The sequence below is a fragment of the Thermobia domestica genome, chromosome 9 (genome assembly GCF_964235325.1).
Source record: "Thermobia domestica chromosome 9, izTheDome1.hap1.1, whole genome shotgun sequence".
NCBI classification, from domain to species: Eukaryota; Metazoa; Arthropoda; class Insecta; order Zygentoma; family Lepismatidae; genus Thermobia; species Thermobia domestica.
The window spans coordinates 114,918,511-114,942,402 of record NC_137462.1 but is presented as its reverse complement, the minus strand read 5'-3'; the positions used below and the strand labels follow the sequence as shown (position 1 = coordinate 114,942,402).

General features: G+C 35.4%; 1 protein-coding gene across 3 annotated transcripts in view; it reads right to left on the bottom strand.

Moving 5' to 3' along the window:
• Gmd (GDP-mannose 4,6 dehydratase) overlaps positions 1-23,171 on the bottom strand; it is a 40,299-nt gene extending 17,128 nt beyond the window's left edge. The window contains exons 1-4 of one of the 3 annotated variants that reach the window (XM_081771739.1): positions 22,677-22,942; positions 6,588-6,726; positions 6,166-6,408; positions 5,678-5,870 (exon numbers count right to left, since the gene is read on the bottom strand). In XM_081771739.1, the coding sequence (XP_081627865.1) occupies positions 5,678-5,870; positions 6,166-6,408; positions 6,588-6,599 (448 nt within the window). In that variant the 5' untranslated portion in view covers positions 6,600-6,726; positions 22,677-22,942. Of the gene's footprint in view, positions 1-5,677; positions 5,871-6,165; positions 6,409-6,587; positions 6,727-22,676; positions 22,943-23,150 lie in introns of those variants that run through there. The other 2 variants (XM_081771741.1, XM_081771738.1) reach the window with 2 other exon arrangements.
• Between the last annotated feature and the right edge of the window lie 721 nt (positions 23,172-23,892).

Sequence of the window (23,892 nt, the reverse complement as noted above, 5' to 3'; positions counted from 1 at the left end):
AAATATAAAATAAAATGCAAATTATTCACAGCACAAAATATATTTTAAATAAAATATTGACTCAAATCTAGAAATCATCACAATATGGATTTCGAACAAACAAAATTATACAATAGATACATTTAGGATTACGCTGATGATATAAAAGTGTACTGAAACTGAACCGGTATATATATTGAATCGCGACTATATCATGAAAGTAACACCAGGAAATGAAAGAGTTACAAGTTGTTTAAGCATTGCAAAAATACATTTTGAGAATAATATAAACAGTTTTGGACATTTAGGAAATTTATAGAGCAGACAGCTGAGTGACTAACTACTAAGACAAAAGATAATTTAGAGAAGTTTAACAGGAGAGTGTTAAGAAAGATCAATGCTCCGATGTTAAAAAATGAAGAACAATTACAAGAATTATATAGCAATAGCAATAATTATAATAGCTAACAAAAATTATACAATCAATCCACAATAAAGTACGGAAGATTTAACGCTTAAGAACTTTTATATAAGACGGAAGACAGAAGAATGCTGCTTAGTCCGTACAAAAGAATGGAAGACTATATACGACAGGACGAAGAGAACAACTGAGTTCAAGATGAATCGTTAGGAAATAAAGAAAATCAAAAGAACACTGCTTACCAGATTATGATTTACTTAAAGAAGCAGTGCTGGGAAGTAAACTAATACATATTAAAGAAAGCTTAGGAAACATTAATCAGAATAGTAGGAAAATCATAAACAATTAAATATCTCTACAATTTTAATGGTTGGTTGGAGTTTAGTCTGTTTTCAGCGCCAAGACTATATGAGACGTGAACTTACATGTTAAAGTAGAATTCGGAACACCGTAATGCGTTCAAATTTCACGGCTTTCCTACCGAGAATCGAATTTGGGATCCTGCGCACAAAGGCAGTCGTGTTAGCCACTAGATTAGCGGGAAGGTTTTTAAAACTTCACATGAATAGACTATACAACATTGTGACTACGTATCACTAGATACAATACTACCACTATAATAGACTTCCTAAAAATAGTAGTAATAAAATGAGAGCTGGAGGTTAAGAAAGGAGAGAACAGATTAGATTTTATGTATATTTAGAGTAGAAAATTTTCTAAATTATGAATAAGCCTAAACACATTGTAAAAGTGTATACATGTGTGTGCTAATGCGCAGTAAAAATATATACATATATGAAGCTATTTCTTTCCTAAAATGAACACTTTCCATGTGTTTGGAAATTATAAAGGAAAAGTGCCTAACAGGAGATTTAGATCCAGATAATGACAGACATTTTCACTCACACTTCAAACTAACAATGTATAACATTAGAAAATGCACCAATACTAATAAAAACACAATAAACTTATTGAAGTCTCAACTCGGTGCAAAAATGAGTTCGGTGTGTGAAGATAAAAATTAGTCACTTTCCCTTTAAACAAATCATTCTCAACAAATGCTTTGATCACTCACCTACTATAAAAGAAAAATGAATAGTCCAACCGGTTGGTTGTACAATATAATTCTATCTAGATGAAACAAAATACTCTTAAAATCAATTAAGTTATCAAAACCTCAGAGTAATACAGGAAAACTCTACACACATAAAATACACAATACTAAACAAGGAATGTAAATCCATGTTTAAAATAACAGTGCACGAGTATTGAGGGAGTTCAGTGAGGATGATTTGTTACAAAGAAAAACGCAATTAATTTTTATTTTCAGACACATAATTTATATCAATGTTACAAACAGTGAAATATCATCGCTTTATTAAGAAGTAAACTGGTATATTATATTAACTTTTTATTCTCTATTTAAGTGCAATTCAGATGTGTAAACTACAATTTAGAGAACAAAAAACAAGTAAATATTGCACTAAGTAACTACAGTAAAATAATATGAAATGTGAATAAAACTAGGAAAGTATTTGCAGAAAATAAAAATACAAAGTTTGAGGTAAACAGTCTTGAAGTGGTTATTAGGACTATTAGTAAAATTGATGAACTGATTATGCACGTTATTATATTTTGTACCGCAGGTAATCAAATAGAGAATTATCCAAGCACTTACCAATAGTATATTTTGCAAACATCATCATCTTGAACCTACACGGGAATAATTTTCCAGTTTTTGAAGGAACAAAGGACAAAAACAAACTAAAACTAAAATCCAATTTGAAAGGAAAATCTGCATGCTCATCCATGTGTAGACAATTTCACTGAAAACAAATTTCGACGAAGACTTCGCCTAAATATTTTACTACGGTGGCACCTTCTGAATTCAGAGAAACATACACCACTCTAATCCAGCTCTGCTCCAATTGGAATCTGGTCAAATTCAAAAACGAATTATATTTTTTTAATACAAATTTGATTTCATAGCAACTCTCTTTTTATTATTACTGGACTTATATAAAATGTTTGCGTTGTACATGCCACTTGATGGGAGGTGGGCAGGATGTTATTTTCCAGAAATAATAGGCTTTTAAGATAATTTACAAACTTCGAAGATTATTTTAAATACTTAGGGTAAAAATTGATAATAATAATAATAATAATAATAATAATAATAATAATACCACCTGTATAATGCGTCATTTAATATATATCCTTTTATTTCCTTGGATTTGGTAATTCAGTGGGGCAAGAACTTTTTAAGTGTACATAAAATTCTGTATATGAAACCGAGCAAATCATTACTCTACTGGAAGTGTCATTAAACTATTTTGAACTTGAAAATAGAATTTACTTCCATCAAGACGGCTCAGTTTGGTCATGGGCAACAATATGTCTCAGCTTTTAGCCAATAAAATCCTTCTTCAGTTTGAATCGAAAATTTTGAAAGATAATCCAATTTTGTAATTTACCAGGCACTATAGTTCACTTTATTTATAAAAATGAACCTCGAAACTTGCGACAATATTCATCACAAAATTAAGGTTACAGCAGAAAAAGAAAACAGCACATGTAATTTTATTATTATTTGATAATATTCAGAAAAAATGAATTCCGCCTCAAAATCCAAAGAAAACTATTGGCGCGTTATGCATTTTCAATCGCGTCCCTTAAGTATCAAAGACAATATTTGGAGAAATTTCACTCGAAGAGATTTTTACTTGTGTTCTGAAAAAGAAATGCAAAATGAGGAGACGAAATATATTTTGAAATCGAGAAGAAATGATTACCCAATTAATCATTATACTTACCAGTGACTATGATTCCTGAAAGCACCTTGTATTACCTAACTTTCGGTTTTCCCGTGGTGACTTAATCACGGAAGTTAAAACAACTAAGAGAAAGAATAACAAAAACAACAAGAAAGTACAGGAACGGACTCATCAGGGTCGAGTAGTGTGAAAAACCACCTTTCTAAACTTCTGGTCACTTATATTAATAAAAATGAAATGAAAACTTGCACTTTTACGTCCCACGCTTATGCACGCTAGGCTAAAGAAGACGGTGATAATGAAAAATGAATGAAATGGAATGAATAAAGTGGGAGGAAACGGGAGAGCCTCGAGAAAACTCACGCACACGGTGTTTGTCCATTACGAAGTTCATTTGGCGCGAGCTGGAATCGAACCAAGGACCCCATGCACCATTGATGAACACACTAACACTGAGCCACCGCGGCCTCGCCACTTATATAATAGTGGAATAGCAGGTTGCAACGTTTTAATTATTGCTTCTCCTGTTTTTAACCTCCGTGATCACGGCTTCAGAGGGGAGTCGAAAGCTACTTAAGCACAAGGTGCTTTCAAGAATTTAGAGTTACCTGTACGTAAAATGGTTGTAAAATTTCTTAGTATGTTAATATATTATTTGACGGTGTTCCATGAAGTTACTTAAGAAATTGTGATGGAAGATTATGAACCGTAACCCCCACAAAATAATAAACGAGATAAAACTGAAAAATAGAATGAAATACCCAACTTTCAACCTGTAAGTTATAAAGTACAATAAACCTTTAAACATTTGATTTAAATATGAGTCTTAAGCCTGCCAAAAATTTAGGGAACATTCAACGGAATATAGGAGTTACTTTACGGACAGTTAGCAAACCAATGGTGTTAATTAAGTTATCATGCACTGTGAGAAGACATATAGGGACAAAAATAAAAAGAAACAAATCAATAACTAAAATTTTAAAAAATGTAAAGAATACAGAAGAGGAGATATCTGACTTCTAGATTATCGTAATATTTAAAATACAATAATAAAAAATAAATAAAATACAATAATTTAATTTTTTATAAATCCAATAACAACACAGAGAAGTTGGCTATGGAATATTTTTTTAATTCAAATAAGGTATTCGCAAAATTTGAATAGGGTGCAATTGAACCAGTGATGAACTACAATTCTGGATGTGTTTTCGGAATGTACAAAAGGTTGTTCAAAATAGGGTGAAACAGGTTTGTCAAATGTATGCAGGGCTGAGCCACTTGATCTGTGTATGATAATGAGCCTAGTAAATATACAGTAAGCAGGAGAGTGCGATCGGTGCAGGTATAGCTGTGCATCTCACTGATTACTGGAAGGGCACTGGACTTTTAAAGGCGCACTGGAAAATGTAAGCGAGAGTTAAAGATTGTAAGGAGCTTGGTTTCGACATCAATAAAGCCACCATGCGACGTGTGATTAACCGATGTGTCGCACTACCGCAAGAAGAAAGGTTGTGTCCCAAAAAGAAGACGAGAAATCGATCTCAACCGGCTCGCCCAGCTGGAACAGTGCGTGTCATTCGCTGTGAGGTGGTGTAGGACAACCCAATACAACGAAATTTGGCCGTGTGACATGGCATCTTCATCGGTACTGTCCACATCATCATTGACCGTAACGTGGAACTGGAGATGTGACATGAACCATGCAGTTTTTGCAAGATCGGCACATCTAGAAAATGTCGACAAACGCCAGGAAACTGTATGAATAGTACGTCGCAGATAACAACTAGCAATAAGTCATCACCCTGGATGAAAAATGGCTGTACTTGGACAATATCAATAAGACACAAGCAATTTTCTACCGAACCAAGGGCAATGAAGCAACATCACAGTGGGTCTGCCAAACAAGGGAGAACTTTCCACGCGGTTTCATGGTGGTGGCCAGGTTCTGTGGTCGAAATGTACTTCCTCTTCTGCAGTTCCCAGTCAATGTGAAGATCAATGCAACGTACTTCCAGGAACACTTTATGGATCTCCTCTATGCGACCCACATCCCTTGACTGCACGTGGCTTTGGGCTAGTGAAACAGAATCTCGCTCGGCGCCATCTACGTATAATTAAAGGACTTTCGAAAATCTCTAATTCGACCTGGAAGGCTGTTCATCTTCATGTCCTGCCACCGCGGTCCCATGTTTCGATCAAATGTCCGTGGAATTTCCAACAATGAAGTTTTATCTACACGTGGGACGAATCCATACAGGTCTTCCTTTCAAACCTGGTTTTAATTCCTGTTTATCTATTATTCCTTCAAACACGCGAAGATGAGTTACGCGTAGATTCGAAAAGTTGTTTTGGGAGAAATATACAATTAGTATGGGCACGGGTAATTCTATATTCGATCAACTATGTAAGGTTAAATATAGTCTATTATAAACTGAGGATCTATTTTCTAAGTTTACCTGTATAAAATTAAGCATTACTCTACAGTGACAAAAGAACAAATTACCATACGGAGATCGTGGATAAAATGGAGTAGTTTCTTTTTGTGGGATCTCACACACTTTTCCGTACAACTCAGATGTTGAAGCTTGATAAAATTTAACAGTCTTTTCTAATCCGCATGTTCTGATAGCGTCCAGCAATCTTAATGTTCCCAATGCATCCACTTCTGCTGTGTACTCACTTAAGTCAAATGACACCTTTAGAAAGAGACCATTACAAAGAATAAGGAAACAAATTCATTAAAGCACAAATTCTCTCATGTTCTTCAACAATAGCAAGGCAATGTAAATACAAATTTTTCGAAATCAGGTAAACAACTTAATTCAAGTTTTAAATTAAACAATTATCCATGTAGAATATGTATTTTAGAAAGACTCACTAAATTAATTCGTTGCATTAGTAGAACTACTAACACAAGCTAGTGCCATCTTTCCTTATCTCTGTACTAGCACAAAAGTTGTCACACGAAAACAATTAAATCAATTTACTTACTTTAACATGGCTTTGAGCAGCAAGGTTATAGATTTCATGAGGTCTCACTGATGCTATGATTTTTACCAAACAGCTACTATCAGTCATGTCACCATAATGCAATTTCATTGAGCCTTGTTTGTGAGATTTGGGATCTGCATATAAATGCTGTATTCGACCAGTATTGAATGTACTGGCCCGTCTAATAATTCCATGAACCTCATAGTTTTTAGATATTAGGAATTCTGCTAAGTACGACCCATCCTGTAAATATAGTATTCATGCAACAATTAAAAGTAATTACTCATACTTCACAAACAATTCACACAAGAAAATATGTATTCAGGATTAAAATGCACACCATATTATTTTCCAACTATTCAAAAATCATTTTCATCTTTAAATTAATGTACCCAACCCTGTTAGTAACTTACAAATTTTACCTTCACTGTCATCGTTCTGTGACCGAAGTACAGTATGATGGATACAAAAAGTACAGAGCAATAAATTCCACTTGAATTGATATTTTTCTTTTTCGCAGTCAGAGATTTAATATATGTGGTTTCACGTTAAATCTCGTTCCTGGAAAGAAAAACTATATCTGAATAACTCGAAATTTCGGAAATCCTTATATATCATTTTTTAATATTACAACTCCATAATTTGACTGGAAAGGCATATACAAAATCTTGCGTTACTAATGTGGTACTAAAACTAGGTTCACAAAAGAGTAGAAAACAGAAACTGGAAAATATACTTGTCTTCCGCGACGAAAAGTTGGTGGTGAGTTGTTAAAAATCAGTAATGGGGAAGTTAAATAATATCCTCTACCCAGTCCACTATATAGAAGGCATAAGCTAAATGGGAGGGCGTTACCCTGCTCTTTGATAGGAGCTAATGGAAATGATACTGTATTTATTTCTACACGAAGGATTGGTAACTTACATGGATTTATTTTATTTAATGTAAGAACCAGATACTGATTTATACTTGCATATTGTTATTATTATTATTCGGTTTCGATTTGATTATGACTCACTTTGCGGTTAATGTGTAAAGGTAACGCTTCAAGCTTTCGAAATTTTGACACAGATAGGAAGTAACATAGCCAACACCATGCTCTGATGTCTTTACACTTCAACCAGTACTGGGAAAGGTTAGGCGAACGCTTGAGCTGCATTTTGACGAGGGGAGAGTAACACAATAAATTCCGCTTTGCACCGGAAATCGAATCTGGGCCATCTACTTGGTAGGCAGGTGCTTTACCGACAACGCTATTGTGGCTCTGGATATTATTATAGGGGAGAAGAGAAAAGCTAAATGTTCATCTCATATATTATACCACTGGAGTCTATACAAGTAAAATTCATGTCATTTTACGTTTCAAAGTAATTAAACAGACGAGAACAAAGTGCCTTACCATTTCGAAAAAAATAACAAAGTAACATTATTTTAAATTTTATTTGGAGTTTAGCGATCCTTTCAGAAGCGAGGCTATATAAGGCGTGGATCGAGAGCTTAACGTGTGATCCGAATCAGATGAGGTCCCACCGGGAATCGAACCAGGGTCTCCCACGTCAAAAGTACGTACGCTTAGAACATTATTTTAAAGAAGTTGACAAGTTAAAGAATACACCATTTATACTATGGAGTAATGACATGCTTTTCAGCTAGAAATAATATGTTAGAAAATTTTATCACTATACTTAGTACTTTCTAACAAGGAAAGCTATCCAACTCCTCGACGCGTATCGCATTGAAACTTGCACAAGTGGAAGAACATATTGAAAGATGGAAATATGCTTACTCTTACGATTCGCAATCTCGTCGAAGCGGAAGTAGAATGATTGTTCTCCCATAGCCCCTGAAAGTTATGTACTCTGGTCATACATGTCAGAATGTGATACACTGGAACCTGTTTTCTCACGAAGACAAATATTGCAAACTCAAGATAACAGTCGGTGATGATTGGGGTCTGTAGTACCTCATTGATGCGAACCTATGGCAAATGGAGCACGATACGATACACCAATCGTAAGTTCCAAACGAACACGTTTACCCACTGGAGAAAAGGGACAGGCCGAAACCGCAACGCAAAAGTGTCTTTCTATGATTACTTTATTATTATTATTATTATTATTATTATTATTATTATTAGTAGTAGTAGTAGTAGTAGTAGTAGTATGATTATTAGTATTAGCAGTAGTATTATATTATTATTATTAGTATTAGTAATATGAGCAGTATGATGAGTAAAGATAATAATAATGAGAAGGAGAAGAAGACAAATGTATTGTTTGGCACGTTCAGTAATGAAGGACTTCAGCCCTTCTTGAGTGTCCTCTACCATTGCTATAAAGGTTTTAAAAAACACAAGCAATCATAACCCAGCCGTAATTCGAAGTCGGGACCCTTGAACGCTGCCTTGACTTCTCAACCAACACGAACATGAGGTCGGCAATAATAATAATAATAAGACAAAGAAATAATAATAATAATAATAAATTCTGGTATTTCAATATGCTGTTCTCATTAGTTTCATATCGTATCTCTTTCATTTAACTTGATTTTTAACCAACTCTGCACCTGTTGAAAATGTTTAGTAGATCAATTTTTTGTTGTTCCTGATAGTATGTATACAAATAAAAATTGTCTATCAGAACAAAATTCAAAATAATAATTATTTAAAAATATTTTCCGGTATTAGACTCTAATTACATTTATCTCTTTCGCTTACCTTCGCGACTCCAGGTTGATAAATTCTGTCCTATGCTATTTCTTCTTCTTGCAGACCTCTGTGTTCGTGAGGATTGAGGCATCAAGCCAGCGACTCAAGGGTCCTGACTTAGAATCTCGGCTGGGGTATGGTTGTTTCTGGATTCTGAAACTTTTATAGCAGTGCTAGAGGATACTCAAGACGGGCCGAAGCCCTTTGTTACTGAACGGGCCAAACAATACATTTGTTGTCTTTTTCTTCTCATTATTATTATCTTTACTCATCACACTGCTTATATTACTAATACTAATCATCATCATGCTACTCCTCCTCCTCCTCCTCCTCATCATCATCATCATCACCAGCAGCAGCAGCAGCAGCCATTTTTGCGTTGTGGTTTCAATCTGTCCCTCTTCTCCATTGGGTAGTGCTTGTTTGGAACTTACGATCGGTGTATCGTATCGTGCTCTATTTCACATAAGTTCGCATCAATGAGGTACTACAGACCCCAATCACCACTGTCTGTTATCATCTTGAGTTTGCAATATTTGTCTTCGTGAGAAAACAGGTTCCAGTGTATCACATTCTGGCATGTATGACCAGAGTACATAACTTTCAGGGGCTATGGGAGAACGATCATTCTACTTCCGCTTCGACGAGATTGCGAATCGTAAGAGTAAGCATATTTTCATCTTTCAATATGTTCTTCCACTTGTGCAAATTTCAATGTGATACTCATCGAGGAGTTGGATAGCTTTTTTTGTAAGTTCTACGAAGTGACCAGTACTTTTTAAAACAATTTTTCTCTCCAGTTATCAGAAGGAAGAAAAAAAATGTTGTGAGCTTTACTTGAGCAATATCTAAATTATACAATGTTTGAACGGTTTCATATTCAGTCATTAATCTCACAGTCAGCTACAATGCACACTTCGGAAACATTAAGAAGTTAATAATGGGTAATTCCATGTCAATTCAAGGAAGTCTATGTAGGACAGCGATTTTTATATTTTGGTAGGAGTTTTTTCTTTACTAATCACTGGCGTAACTAGGATGTTTTGCTCGGGTGGAGGAAGTAGGGTATGGCCCATTACTTCTGAAAATCGCAAGAACCTCTTAGAAGACTTCGTTATGATGTTCGTATTAACATCTGAGCTCTCCTTCCCTGCCTTAGTTGCCATCTCTTCCAATACTTTAGTCTCTCTCTCTCTTTTACTTCTGTGGTCTTTCACGTGGGATTTTTTTTTTTCTTAGATTGATCTCGTTAATTTTCTTTATTTTCAAAATCAGAAGTTTTGTGTATTTTAATCCCACAATGTCATGTAACACATCACGAAAATTTATTATATCAAAAATCTGTTATAATTATATGGTTCCTATATTCTGTTCCTACTAAATAATTACCTACAAATCTATTCTAATTATGAAAAATAATAGTTTTCTAATCCAGTTTTCCACATAATTTTGAGCGAAATCGAGCATATTCGCAAATGTAATTAGCTCGCTCTCAGTTTATTATTACGTCTTATAAGAACACAAATTTACATGTAATACCATATTATAACTTAATATTGTAGCATGTTAAAAAATAAAAGATGCGTTAATATTTATTCACTTTTGTGTTGAAAGTAAGTAGTAAAATCTTTTAATTTTAAGCTTTATTAATAAATCGCTGTTGTTTACTGGTGTTGCAGCTTAACTACACAAGCCTTTGCTAACGAAGGAACATAGACAAACATACATTTTTTTTTTATATACAGAAGACAGTTTTTAATTATTAAACAAACAGTGGTACGTAAACATGGCCGATTCGAAAATATACAACTGTCTTTCCATAAGACTCATAAATAAAAACCTGTAAATAGACAAAACAGATGTAAGTCAACGATACGGGAAGCAGGACTCGTAGACGGACTTGAGGGTCAGCAATAAGAGTCAAAATAAATTTCTAATAAAAACACCATACGTTTGTGAAATGCATCTCTAAAGTTACACCGCACTAAAAAAAAGGTTAAACATAGTGAGTCACATTTTATCATATCCTCAATAAGAGAGCAAGAAATCTTACCTGTGCTCAGGCAATTGAGAAATGTCATTGGAAGTAATCACACATGAAATTTTGCAGATGCCACTCAGCTATGGACTTAGCACCTCTCGTTATCTTTCGATCAGCATTTCTCTTCTAAGATCACTAGAACCATTCTTCAAGGAAGTGATTCTTTATCACGCATTAAAAATAACAAAAAATTACTAACAAGTTCATTTGAAAGTACCGATTCCATTTCACGTGAAGCGGTATATCAAGGCCTGAACATATACACACACAACTATATCTATCTATAGTTGCGCATTAAAACTGATACAAAATTCGTTTGTTTTTTTATTCTTTCTTAAAAAGACGCAACAACAGAAGCTCAAACTGCTATTCCTGTTCAGACGTCTAACATATGTATGAAATAAATACCCTTTACTGATCATTGGAAAGCCGTGTACAAATGTAACGGTGTACAAGTCTTTGGAAGAAGTGTATAAATGTAAGACCGTTCAATTCAAGCCTGTACGTTCTATTTCGTTAGTCTGATTGAAAGTTTAACCTTCTTTTCAGCACCGGCGCTATATGTGAGACGGAACCTCTGGTTTGTATTGACGTGGTTAACATTTTTCTGTAATTATAAATCCGGTAGAACTGGTGGGTACACAAGTCATTATACAAAACCACATTTCTCATGACAGGGGCAAATGCATCGATAATGATGTGCCCATTAATCATAAAGTCAATAAATAAATCAAGAATCACATTATACACGGCAGTCCCTTTCTCACTAAGGTATATAGCCTTCAAGAGCTGACTTAAGAGCACAGTTACATAATTTCCGTGGAAATAAGAAAATAATTGCATTATTCAAATGGAAATATAGAACAGATTCAATAAAATACTTTATGACTTGTAAAATATTTAGGAAAAGGAAATGCTAGATTATTATCGACAAATTCGCAATGTTTGGATGTGGATCAGATAGGGATCCCAGCTGTCCTTGTTTGGATATGATTAACCAGGAATTCTACGATTTTTTTTTCAAGGACGGTTAAAATCCCGAATTCAATCACCCGACTCTTGAATAATGAATAATAGTCGTTATCTTGGTTACAAACATAAATAAAGTGCAAATTTGCAATTATTGCAATAACACGCCTCAGAGAAAATGCAGATTTTAAAAAATCAGCTGACGTGACAACTGATCTCAGCAGCAATGGTTGTAAGTAAGAAGAATTGGTGTTCTTGTCTTTTCTCGTGTATATTCATGGAGTTCCTTTTCTTCTTTATACTGAAAATCCTACAGTCCTATCGTCAAATATTTGTTCCGAGTTTCCTCGTGTGAAGCGATTAGATGTTAGCACCTGTGACATGTGAGATCCGGGTTCCATTTCCGGCGGCACTTCATGTGGTTCGGATCCCACATTTAGCTGTAGGTTCACGATTCATATAGCCTCGCTCCTGAAAAGGGATGTTAAACTCAAAATCAAATCAAATATTTATTCCGCATGGATCAACCCATAGTTTGGAACCTTAGGTTCAGGTACCAGAAGTAGGCTACAAATATACAAGCGGATATATGGAGGCTGGTTCGTTTATATTGAGCTGAAGTTAGTGTGCAACTGTATTGCGCATCCGCAACCTGTTGCCATGAGATTTCCACGAGTGAGCAACAGTATCTCTTTAGTCACGCAGTAAAGCAGTGTGACCAAGCGTAGTCTGATGATGACGAAACTGAACACATTCTGGGAGAGGTGCATTGTGGTCCTTTCTGACGCTAAGCTCACGGTGTCCCCCACATTGTAAAAATGTGTCAAGTGCGTAATTTTCGAGTAGGTCGTGCCAAAGTGAAATGGAAATATGCAGCGCAGAGTCCTGGACAACCACACCGACGCGAGTAGTTAGAAACCGGCCTTCCGTGAAGAAGATTCCGCCGCTATTGCACGTGATTCGGCGTATGGCGACTTCCGAAAATCCCCACACACAATGTGGGATGTCCAGCAAATGCCGCACATTGAAGGCGACAATCAAGCACGCCATTCATCGGGACTTACGCCTCGCGGTCGTTCGAAAAAGCAGTGTCATGTGCTTGAGCGAAAAGGGAACTGCAAGAGGCTCTATAATCATCATCTCGTGAGTGATCGATGAAAATTTTTCGTTACCCTTGACGAAACGTGGATTTCCTCACAGACTGTAGTAAAATTCGTGAAATTACATACAGACCTGTTGGCGCCAAGGGCCGAAGGACGTTCTTTCGCCAGTGAGCAGAGAATTTCCCAAAAGTATTCGTGATTGTATTTTGTTAATCGTATAGAAACAAACCGAAAGGTGAAGTGAAATGTAAAATTTAATGCTGCATAAAACCACTCATAACCAGACTGAAATGTACAAACATGAAATCCCAGTATTGTACGGGCAAGGCGTGAACTAGGTTGAACTACACTAAGAAAAGGCATCAAGCCTCAGAGCGGAAATATAACTCGAATTCTATCGCCGTATGGAACAGAAACTGGAATTTCAGCAATTCCCTTCTCTGATATCCCTGTCAAGAGTTCAGATACCAGCCCAATGGATTATTGTGCTTTCAGACTCCTTAAGCGGCGTGTGTCCCATCGTCAAGTTCGCATTGTTTTCGGCCTGTAAAGAAGAGGGGATGCAATGCTCATGGTTCAGCTGCAACACACTCTCCTGCAATGGAAACTCCAATATCGGACAATAGCCAGTAGACGTGGTCTGCAGATCGAACGCAACTGATGGTGGAAACACAGCATTTCCTTGGTAAGTGGATTATTAAAATTCTACTCAATATAAATTAATCAACCTCTGTACTAGTCATGAGGCTCCAATCCTGTGTGCACAAGTACCCTCAGTTTGACTTCACAGCTACCTTTGGTACAAGTCGTACGAAAAAAAGTTGGTTACAAGATTTGAACCGAGCCACTTTATGTAATATAGCCGATTGAAGATGGAGGATAATCAAAATCACCTAGACAAATTGTGCTAATTCTGAGAACTGTTATGCAACAGATTTGGGAATTGTTCCATAAAAAATAATTATAATGATGTAAATATACTGTATTGTATACTTTATAATGTAATGAAGGTTTCTCTCTGTCACAGGGACAAAACAATAAAAACTTCTCGTGTCGGTAATTATCACACAATTTGATAATTGGTCAAGCACTTTACTGTTGTGATGCTGAATGATTTCTTCATCTCTTATATCAGTCATTCCTTTTAAATGGACTGAACAAAATTCAAACATTTTTGCTCGGATCAATATTTGGTTAGAATAAGGCTGCTGCAGACAGACTTTGGTTAAAGGTATTAACAGAAAAAAAAGGTAACCCAGTTTCCAAATCAAAATCTGTTTTACGGTGACCTAAGTTTTTTTTTTTTTTTTTAGTTTTGACTGACTACATTTTTTTTAACTGACTACAAGCTCCATTTTATAACATATATTAGGAAATTGATTGTCATGTGTTGTAGCAAAATAGTGGGTTTTAAGAACAGGGAAGAAATCTGACATTCTCGTAGAGTGTACTAAAATATTAATTGATTAACCTTGTACTGTTATCGAGTTTAAATACAGGTATTAGATTCTCACTACGAATTTGGTTGGGCTTGTGTATAGCCCGCTCCCCCCAGTTCTTTGTCACCGGAACTGGAAGAGTCAGTACTACTACTACTTATATCGAGAACAGAACCAAACCAACCCCTGCGGGGCTTCTAACCCGTTCCTACTACTATTGCTACTAACTACCACCACCACTACTACTATTGCTACTAACTACTACTACTACTGCTACTATTACTACTACCGCTACTAAAGCTACTACTACTACTTATACTAAAGCTTCCTCACCGCAAGATTTACATCTTAAATCTTTATAACATGCGATTCCGATTCATTATGAACTAGTATGAATCGTTAGAATCACTATGATTCGTTAAAAATCACTGGGGGGAGCGGGCTATACTCAATCCTTTGGTTGTTTTCTAAAGTTGTACCTTTATATATCGACCTGATCAATACAACTGAGTTTCCTACCGAATGTGCCACGTTCGGATATGAAAGAAATCACTTATACCATTAAAACCTGTTTATCATACTCTTAGTAAACACTTAGAAATAAACAAGACGTTATTATTCTACCCATATTGGTCACAACATTAAAATACTACCATAGTTGAGACATTGCACATTAATGTATATATTTTAAACAGCAAACTCCTTTTTAACTTAACAACAATCGATAATTAAACTATGGACCAGTTCAATTCGAACACTTATTTTTCCATCTTCCATCTTGCTATCCTCAGCTAACAATACGTTCTATTGTGATTTTTAACGTCCTGTAACTTGATTTGCAGATAAATTTCAAACATGATATTCACACAGTAGCATAATACACGACAGAGAGTTTATCTGCCAAAATTTCAGATTTTTAAACTTTGTCCCAACAAAGATACAGAATATGCAAATTTTAAGTTTACTGAAATTATCCGTTTTTGAAACATTATAACTTGTAAAGGAAGTTACTCTTAATGTTTATTTTCTTTATATAATATATTTAGGTAGCTACACACCCTCAAACAACTAAGCTTGAAATTACATTCCTTCTTCGGGTGATACGCTATCGAACACTGCAAATTTGTCAATTTGGATGGCAACTGTGGATGTGGATTATGCTGCAAACAAATTTCATTAGAGTGTAGTTCAGATCAATTCACGCATACGAAGAAAACATGTTTTTATAATTTCAAATTTTATTGAATTTAACAGATATTAAAATTCTCTTTTGTGAAACTGGGCTGCGGTAATTCAATGGTACAGCGTTCACTTTTGGTGTGTGGGGTCCCTGGTACGATTCCAGCTCGCGCCAAGTGGGCTTTTTGGTGGACAGACACTGTGCATGGGTTTTCTCAGGATTCTCCCGTTTCATTCCACTTTCTTCATTCCACCATTTCATTCATTCCAATCATTACGGAAAACTGAAAGATTTTGTTTCTTTTGTGAAGTAACATCTTTCACCCGTAAATTTTCCAAAATTTTGCCTTGCTATCCTTCATGTATACCAAATTCAAGACTGAACACTTAATTATATTATTTAGTCATAATTACATTTTATAACTTGACGGCACAATTTTTCGTGTGTAAGTATAACCTGTTAGCGGAGGTTGAACTTCATGCGTTTGTGAAGTTTAGTTCTAATCCATTTAAGCAGCTATTATAAAATATGTGGAAAGTTAATATTAATGTGTGGAAAGTTTTCCACGCAACTATATAGTTGTTGGTGGTTACCGCTAAATGGCAAACTTACGCTACGCAGAGTAGACAAAAGGTCTTAACTCAATGCGAATTATTATCACATGAAAAATTTAAACCCATTATACCGCAATGATAACCCATCCCTATATGACAACGACATATCTTGCACGATCAGTCACCAGAATAGTGCGTCAAGTCATACGGTGAATTCAACAGTGACTTACAAGTCAAGTCAAGTCAACACGGAGTGCAAGGCACGTGAAATGGGAATTTATGCAATATCTTGTTCAGACATTCACGTAAAATTCTCCGATACGTCCTCCGTGGATTTTTCTGGATGAATGTTGGGTCATCAACTGCTGCGCACACTCGTCGGTCTCTGAAGAGTTTATCAAAAGGAATAGAACAGATCTAATTAAACTGTGCTTCAACACAATTTTCTTCAATGGATCAGAGACGCAGAACGATAGCTAACAGACAGGGCTTGTACATAAACCAACTGCGGTGGCGTCGCGGTATTTCCTAAGCCGGTAAGGATATCAAATTCGTTAACATAAACTTAAAATGAACTTCTGTAAAACTATCTGGCGCAAAATTCTTATTTATCTTATTTAACAATTTTAAAGGAGTACATATATATATATATATATATATATATATAGGATGTTAATGAACTATACCGACAAACTGTAGGAGGTAATTCTTCACATCAAAATAAGAGAAAAAGTTCATATAAACCTATGGCGAAAAGTGCATAGTTTCAGAGCTAGGCCTGTCCAAAATAGTGAAAAAGCCAAATTTTCAGAGGCCCTATTTCGAATTTCAGAAGCTATAGATGGTGGTCCTTATCAGCGTAAAGGAACTCACACATACACAATCCAAAAGTGTATATTTAATTCATTTTCAATAGGTATAAATTATATTCCCCACATAATGTAATTCTCAGATATGCTTTCAATAGAGCTTCCAGATATAGCCTGATTTCAAGGAGGGTCCAAAGTAGGCAGTAAGTAAGCCTTAAGAACAATGGATATCCAGTTCGTAGGGAAGCCGGAAGTGTTAGGAACCGGCAGCTCCATGTATTTTCGTGTTTGGAATATTGTGTGCTGGCATGCATTTCGTCACAGTATATTTTACATTTTCTTCACTAATAAATGTGAAAGAAAACATCGTAGCATGCATTTTCCCGAGTACGAGGTACCATGCTGCTGACGATCCTTAACACTTCCGACATCTCCCCCCCCCCCTTCCCCCAAAGGATTTCGTGTTCATTGCTGTTAAGGCTTATTATTTGCCTACTTTTACCAATCATAAAGTCAGAGCATATCTCAAAATTCGGTTGATGGCATATCTGGGAATTTCACTCTGCAAAGAGTACTCTGCACACTCGTTGAACATTAATGAATTATGCATTTTTGGATTCGGCATGCGTGACTTCCTTTACGCTGATAAGGACTACCATCTATAGTTTCTGGAATTCGAACTAGGTCTTCTAGAAATTTGGCTTTTTCGCGATTTTGGATAGCCCTAGCTCTGAAACTATGCACTTTTCCCCAAAGGTCGATATGAACTTTTTCTCTTATTTTGATGTAAGAAATCACCTCCTACAGTTTGTTGGTATAGTTCATTAACACCCTGCATATATACATGTATATATAAAGTCCACTAAAAATACCAACCCACAGATGATGCATGTTCAACTAAATGACACAGCCAGTGTATAACGCCATGAATTGTAGCTTTCTGGACTCGAATTCCCCACTTCCGAATTCACAGACAGTACTGCAATGTAGGGCTATTATACATGATTACGATATTTGGATTGTATATTAAATTGGACTTGCTATAAAAATTAAATTATAGTTTATTAAATTCATACAAAACCTTGAAGGATTTTATTTTACAAATCAAACAGTTTTGTTGATATTTCTTCCTATTAATGTGACTTTAAAAGAAAAATCACTGTCCTATCTTGTTCCTTCATATATAAACGTAGTTTTCTTTTTCGAGTTGGAAGTTAAAGATCCATATTTGCAAGGGGCGATGGGAGTAGTGTGGTATGTTGTGGATGGATCAATGCTTTCGATAAATGGACGAAGAACAAATATTATTAAAACAATTGTTACACAACCCAAAAAGATTTTCGGTGCTTCAGAATAAAGACATTCATTTTGTTTATCAACACACTTGAAATCATTTCTGACGTAATCAACTGTATACTGCATTCCACACGATCCTTTCAAAATATATGAGTCATTTGGATAGTCATATCCTTCACAGTTAATCGTTACCTTTCCCAGGCGGTATTTAGCATCAATCTTCGTTTTACACTCCCATTGAACGTCATTTCTGTCTGATCCTTGGTTTATGCATTGCACAGCATAAGGTCTAAAAGCATTGCAACCAGCTGTTCCACCAACACATTCTAGCTGAGGAATCGGTTCTACACGACGACCCTCCGTCATTTTTCCTCTGTATGAGGTTAAGACTTCAACATCAGTTAATTTTATTTTTTCATGCATACTCAAAGAAAAAGGAACATTAATGCATACTAAGGACAGCAAAATTGGAAATTTTATACCCATGTTATATTATTTAGGGTAGCTAGCAGCTCATTTAGAACAAAACCTCGTCAAACCAAATTGAAGTATGTAAGGAAACCTAGACAACATAGAGAAGTGTTTAACAATTAATTAACCAAGAAAGAAAGCGTTTAACAATTAATTAATCAAGAAAGAAAGCAAAAAGATATGTATGCTTAAACAAGCAAGATCAGTAACTGGAATGAATAAATTTTCTCTTCAGGCCTAGAAACAAGGCGATATAAACCATTATTTACATAAAATTATTTTTTTTATCTACAATTTAAATCAAATTTATTTGGCTTAAAAAGAAATAAAATGAAGTATTTCTAACCATTCTTTGACACTGACCGAATGTCAGTATGAAACTAGCATTTTATATGACGGTAGAATCTTAATAATGGAACTTTTAACAAAATATCTATTCTTTTAGATTACAGTTTATGGTTCATAAAATTTTGACAATGTCTTTAGCTTAAATATTTCATATCACAGAGGAGACTTGAAGAAACAGCTTAATCCACTCAACAATTTTTAGTTCAAAATTTTAAATATTGTAGTAATACATATCAGAGCTTTTTTATTGCAACTGAAACCACTACGTTACACATAATGGCCTGAACGGTTTGAAGTGAGTTTCTGAACACAGTAGGTACTTTTAGCTGAGTTTTTATAGTGCCACTTTGATTAAAATGCTTATCCTAAGGGAGGAAGATTTAAATTTATGCCAAAAATAATCTCAGAAGCTTCTCAATTTAGGAAGATGAAACTCACCATATAAGCACAATATTAAGGTATAATTCGGGACGTATCCCGGCGTTCTCGAAAGTATGCTTCTAAAGGGATGAGGGAGAAATTTCTACTTTTTCTCTCTTCTTCCACGTCCAAATTGACGTTGTCTGTCCCGTCATCATGAGAACATGGCTTAACTGTTTTGAAATGAATTTCTGAAAATACTACTTGACTCTACTTTCAAAAATACGTATTCACAGGGGGCTAGGAGTGTTTAAAATGTATGCACAAAAAAAAAAAAAAAAAAGGAAAAAAAAAAGTATCTTACGAACCCTTCAGACGAAACTTCGTATATAAACTCTTTATGAGAAATAAGTACACACGTCCCCCAGCATTTTAGAAAATTCCGCTTTTCTTAGGTAGGGATGGGGGATTTCTATACTTTTTTCATTACATTAAAATAACAAGATCGTTCTCTCTTATCATCACGGAAAAACAGCTGAACAGTTTGAAATGAATTTTTGAACATGGTTAGCACCTGACCCAAGCCGGATTTCTATCACGTCACTTTCATTAAAACGTGTATCGTACGGTAGGAAGGGGAGTTAAACAAGACACGCTGAAAATTGAGTATCTCACAATCCTCTCATATTAGGAAAATAGAACTCGGTAATATAAACTCCTCATTGAGAAAAAGTTGACAACTACAAAAACTGGACCATCATTTTTTTTTTTAAACATAGGTAGCACTTACGTAGATCTCAATGTTAATCACTAGTTCTATACTTTGTCTGAATGCGGTTGTGACAGTAAACTTTTCGCAAGTAATAACGATGCACTATTTGAAGGGTCGAACTGAGATTTTATTATTGTACTATTTCAACTATGCATTCCACCGCCGGGAAAGAAAGTTTAAATATACCTTTCAAATATTTGTCAATACTTCCCGTGCTAGGAACTGACACTTCAGCTAATTGTTTATAAATAGAAAGAAATATGATTTATTTTTTTTTTTTTAATCTTGATTAGAAACACCTTTCTACTAAAATATTTTACATTTTGCGCTATTATCTTTGTCATACCGTACTGAGTGCCATACATAACTTGAACTCACACATTCATGTTTTATGCAGACATGAAAATTAATCTTTAATAATTTTACAATTTTAAAGCAAAAGATACCATGTAACATGGGTTTCTGTCACCAAGGCTTAGCGCGTCCTCAGGTTGCGGATCGACGAGAAGGGCTCTACACATAGAAGTTAGCTGTGAATATATAGAATAATCAGTCGCGGACAGACGACAAGGGGTGATCCTCCAGCTATACAATGAACCTAGTAGGCGTTCAGGAAGCTAGGTGGGAAGGAAAGGGATAGTGCAGTTTGCAAATTTTACATTCTTTTATAGAGAAGAAAATAAAAATCACCAACTAGAAACTTTTTCTTCTATTACTCTTACGGAACAATGATGTGATATTACTGTTTTAAATGTACATGTCTCAACAGAAGATAAAGATGACGATATAAAAGCAGAACAGGCATTCGAGCAACTACCGCAATACCATATGAAAATACTATTAAGGGAATTCAATGCGAAGGTAGAACGAGATGATATTTTCAAACCGATTATAGGAAATGAAGGTCTGCATAAAGAAAATAATGACAACAGCGTTAGACTCGTGAATTCTGCAACACCCAAAAACCTTATCGTGAAGAGTATTCCCACATCGCGACGTTCGTAAATATACTTACAGCATACGAGATGGAAAAACATAATTAAATTGATCACATTTTAGTAGATACAAGAAGACAGTCTAAGGTAATTCATGTGTAGTTGTTTCGCGGAGCTGACTGTAACATTGATCACTACCTGGTAACACCGAGAACAAGAGATAGATTATCGTTGAATAAAGAAAAGATTCAACATCTGAAAACAGAGAGGTTTAATGTAAAGAAATTACAGCACAGCCAAGCCAAAGGGGAATACCAGATTGAATTGTTGAATAGATTCTCGGTTTTAGAAGGTTCGGAATCCATTAGTGTCAGGGTTTGCCCAAGTGGGCCCTGGAGGAGCAGCTAAATAATATTCACTTTTTTTTTTCGTGAGATCCGGCGATACAGCAGTAACACTCCACAAAGAAACGTGGAGAAAGCTATAATTTTCTATGTAATGGTAAGTTACGAGATAAAAAATGTTACTGTAGTAAGGCAGCAACGAAGGGAACGTTTTACGAAACAGTTTTCGTAAAAGAAGTAGAGTGTGAATATAAGTAATTTCTGTCACTAGATATCATATTGAAATACATTTTGAATGGTAGCGAACGTATTCTAAGTGTAACTATTTACTGAAGCGGAAGAATACAAGAATGCGAAGGTGGAAATAAACGGCGGGAATGTTCTGTTCGTGTTAACAACGGATATAATGCAGACATACGATTTTATTACAAAGAATTGTGTGATAAACAGCGTCATATTTAAAGTTTTTGCAGCGTCATGGTATGTTGAAACCTATAATCAACTGTGTGAAGTGTGGAAAAGAAGTAAAAAATCAAAACAGACCAATTTCTCCTCGTAGCGGGCCATTTGTACCCGGGAAACCAGTGAAGATATTTTAAAGACAAGAATTATTACGATTATTTAAGTGCTTTTGAAGGTGAACATCATTGTGAATACTTAACCTATTTTTCACTATCCTCGTTTATGCGTATGCCTCCCGTCGCGGACGCGCCTGCTCCCTACCGGCGTAACCCCTCGCTCAGCTCGGGTCTCCCCTGCTGCACTCCTGGCAGACTCGGTTAGACAGCATTCGTGCTTTATAATGCCCACCTTGCATAAATTAGTTCGTGGTTTATGCACTAGCTCCTCATTTTGTGCATGTTCTGCATACAGAAACCTTAAAATGCAGTAAATGTGTGAAAATTTGGTAGAACCGTCTGCTCGAGTACTGCCAATATGTCTTTTTTTTAAAAAAATCTGACAACCTATTGTAAATCTGCAGAAATAGAAAATATATGCCCTGTTCTTCACCTGCACCGTTAAATTTCAAACCGGAGATGGTGTCAATATCCTTTTTTAAAAAAAGAATTTAACTTTATATGAAAGGTTTAGCAATTATTTTGTGAACATATGCAACTTGCTGCTTAATCTTTACATATTATTTCTCGTAATTCCAAATAATTAAATAGATAGATCAACAAACCTGGCCATTGATGCCGGTTATAAGAGCAATCTTTCTGTCATTGCCATCGCCACACGTATTACCGGTACACGCCATCACTTGCAACTATGATGAACATATGCAAATATGTTGATATTACACAAACTAAGTGATAAGCGACAATCTTTATCACATTATATTACTTGTTTACTCTGGTTTACCACGTAGACAAGTTTTCCACGTTGAAAGATATGTTTCCATCCCCTCCTCAACTTGTAAAATGTTCTACCATCTGCGTTGGTATACAAATGAGCATCTAAAAGCGCAACTTTTGCGTTGGATTTATTGAAGGGTTCAAACCAAGGATCTTGGTTCAAACATATATATATGGGACGTATAAGAGAAGCAGCAACTCTGTAATAAATATATTCAAATTATTTTTACTGTATTGAGCGTTGGGAATTTGTGTTTCTGCACTCAACTGGAATAAATAATAAGGCAAACAACATGACTTACCATCATGTAGGCAATATAGGTAAGCCAACCAAAAAACGGGTGCACACCAATTACGACGCCAGAGAAGGGGAAAGCAATATACCTGCCCCCAAGTATGCTGTAATGTAGGGCAAGTAATATAAAACTTTTTCGGTATATATATATATATATATATATATATATATATATATATATATATATATATATATATATATATATATATATATATATATATATATATATATATATATATATATATATATATATATATTGCTTACCTGAATATATGGGAAGAAAGAAAGAATGATTGAGCTGCTTCTCTCAAAAATGAAAATTTAAAATGCCAAAATATCACAAAGGAAGAAATCTCTCACTTCACTTTTCACGTCTACAGGTAACCTACATACATTACTTGAGCCTTCCAGCGCAAGTACTGCAAATTGAAATTAAGTTGAATTCTTCTATGTTACAAGGAAAACAAAGTGAGGTAGTGGATGAGCTCATTTCTATACTTGCCAACCGGTAGTCGCTTGCGCTGATTAAAAGAAACGACAAAACTGCTTCGAACTAATAGTGCTTGATTAGGAAAGGACGAGTTGTTCGCAGCACAAAAATCGCTAGAGAGAGAGGGAGAGAGAGAAGAAATATGCTTGGATTATGTAATTCTAGAACGAGTGCATGGAGCTCCTGAGAAAGAACTTAACATTACGAGGTTTTTCAATGTGCAATTGTGCAACAAAAAGTCGCATACATTAAAGGGAAG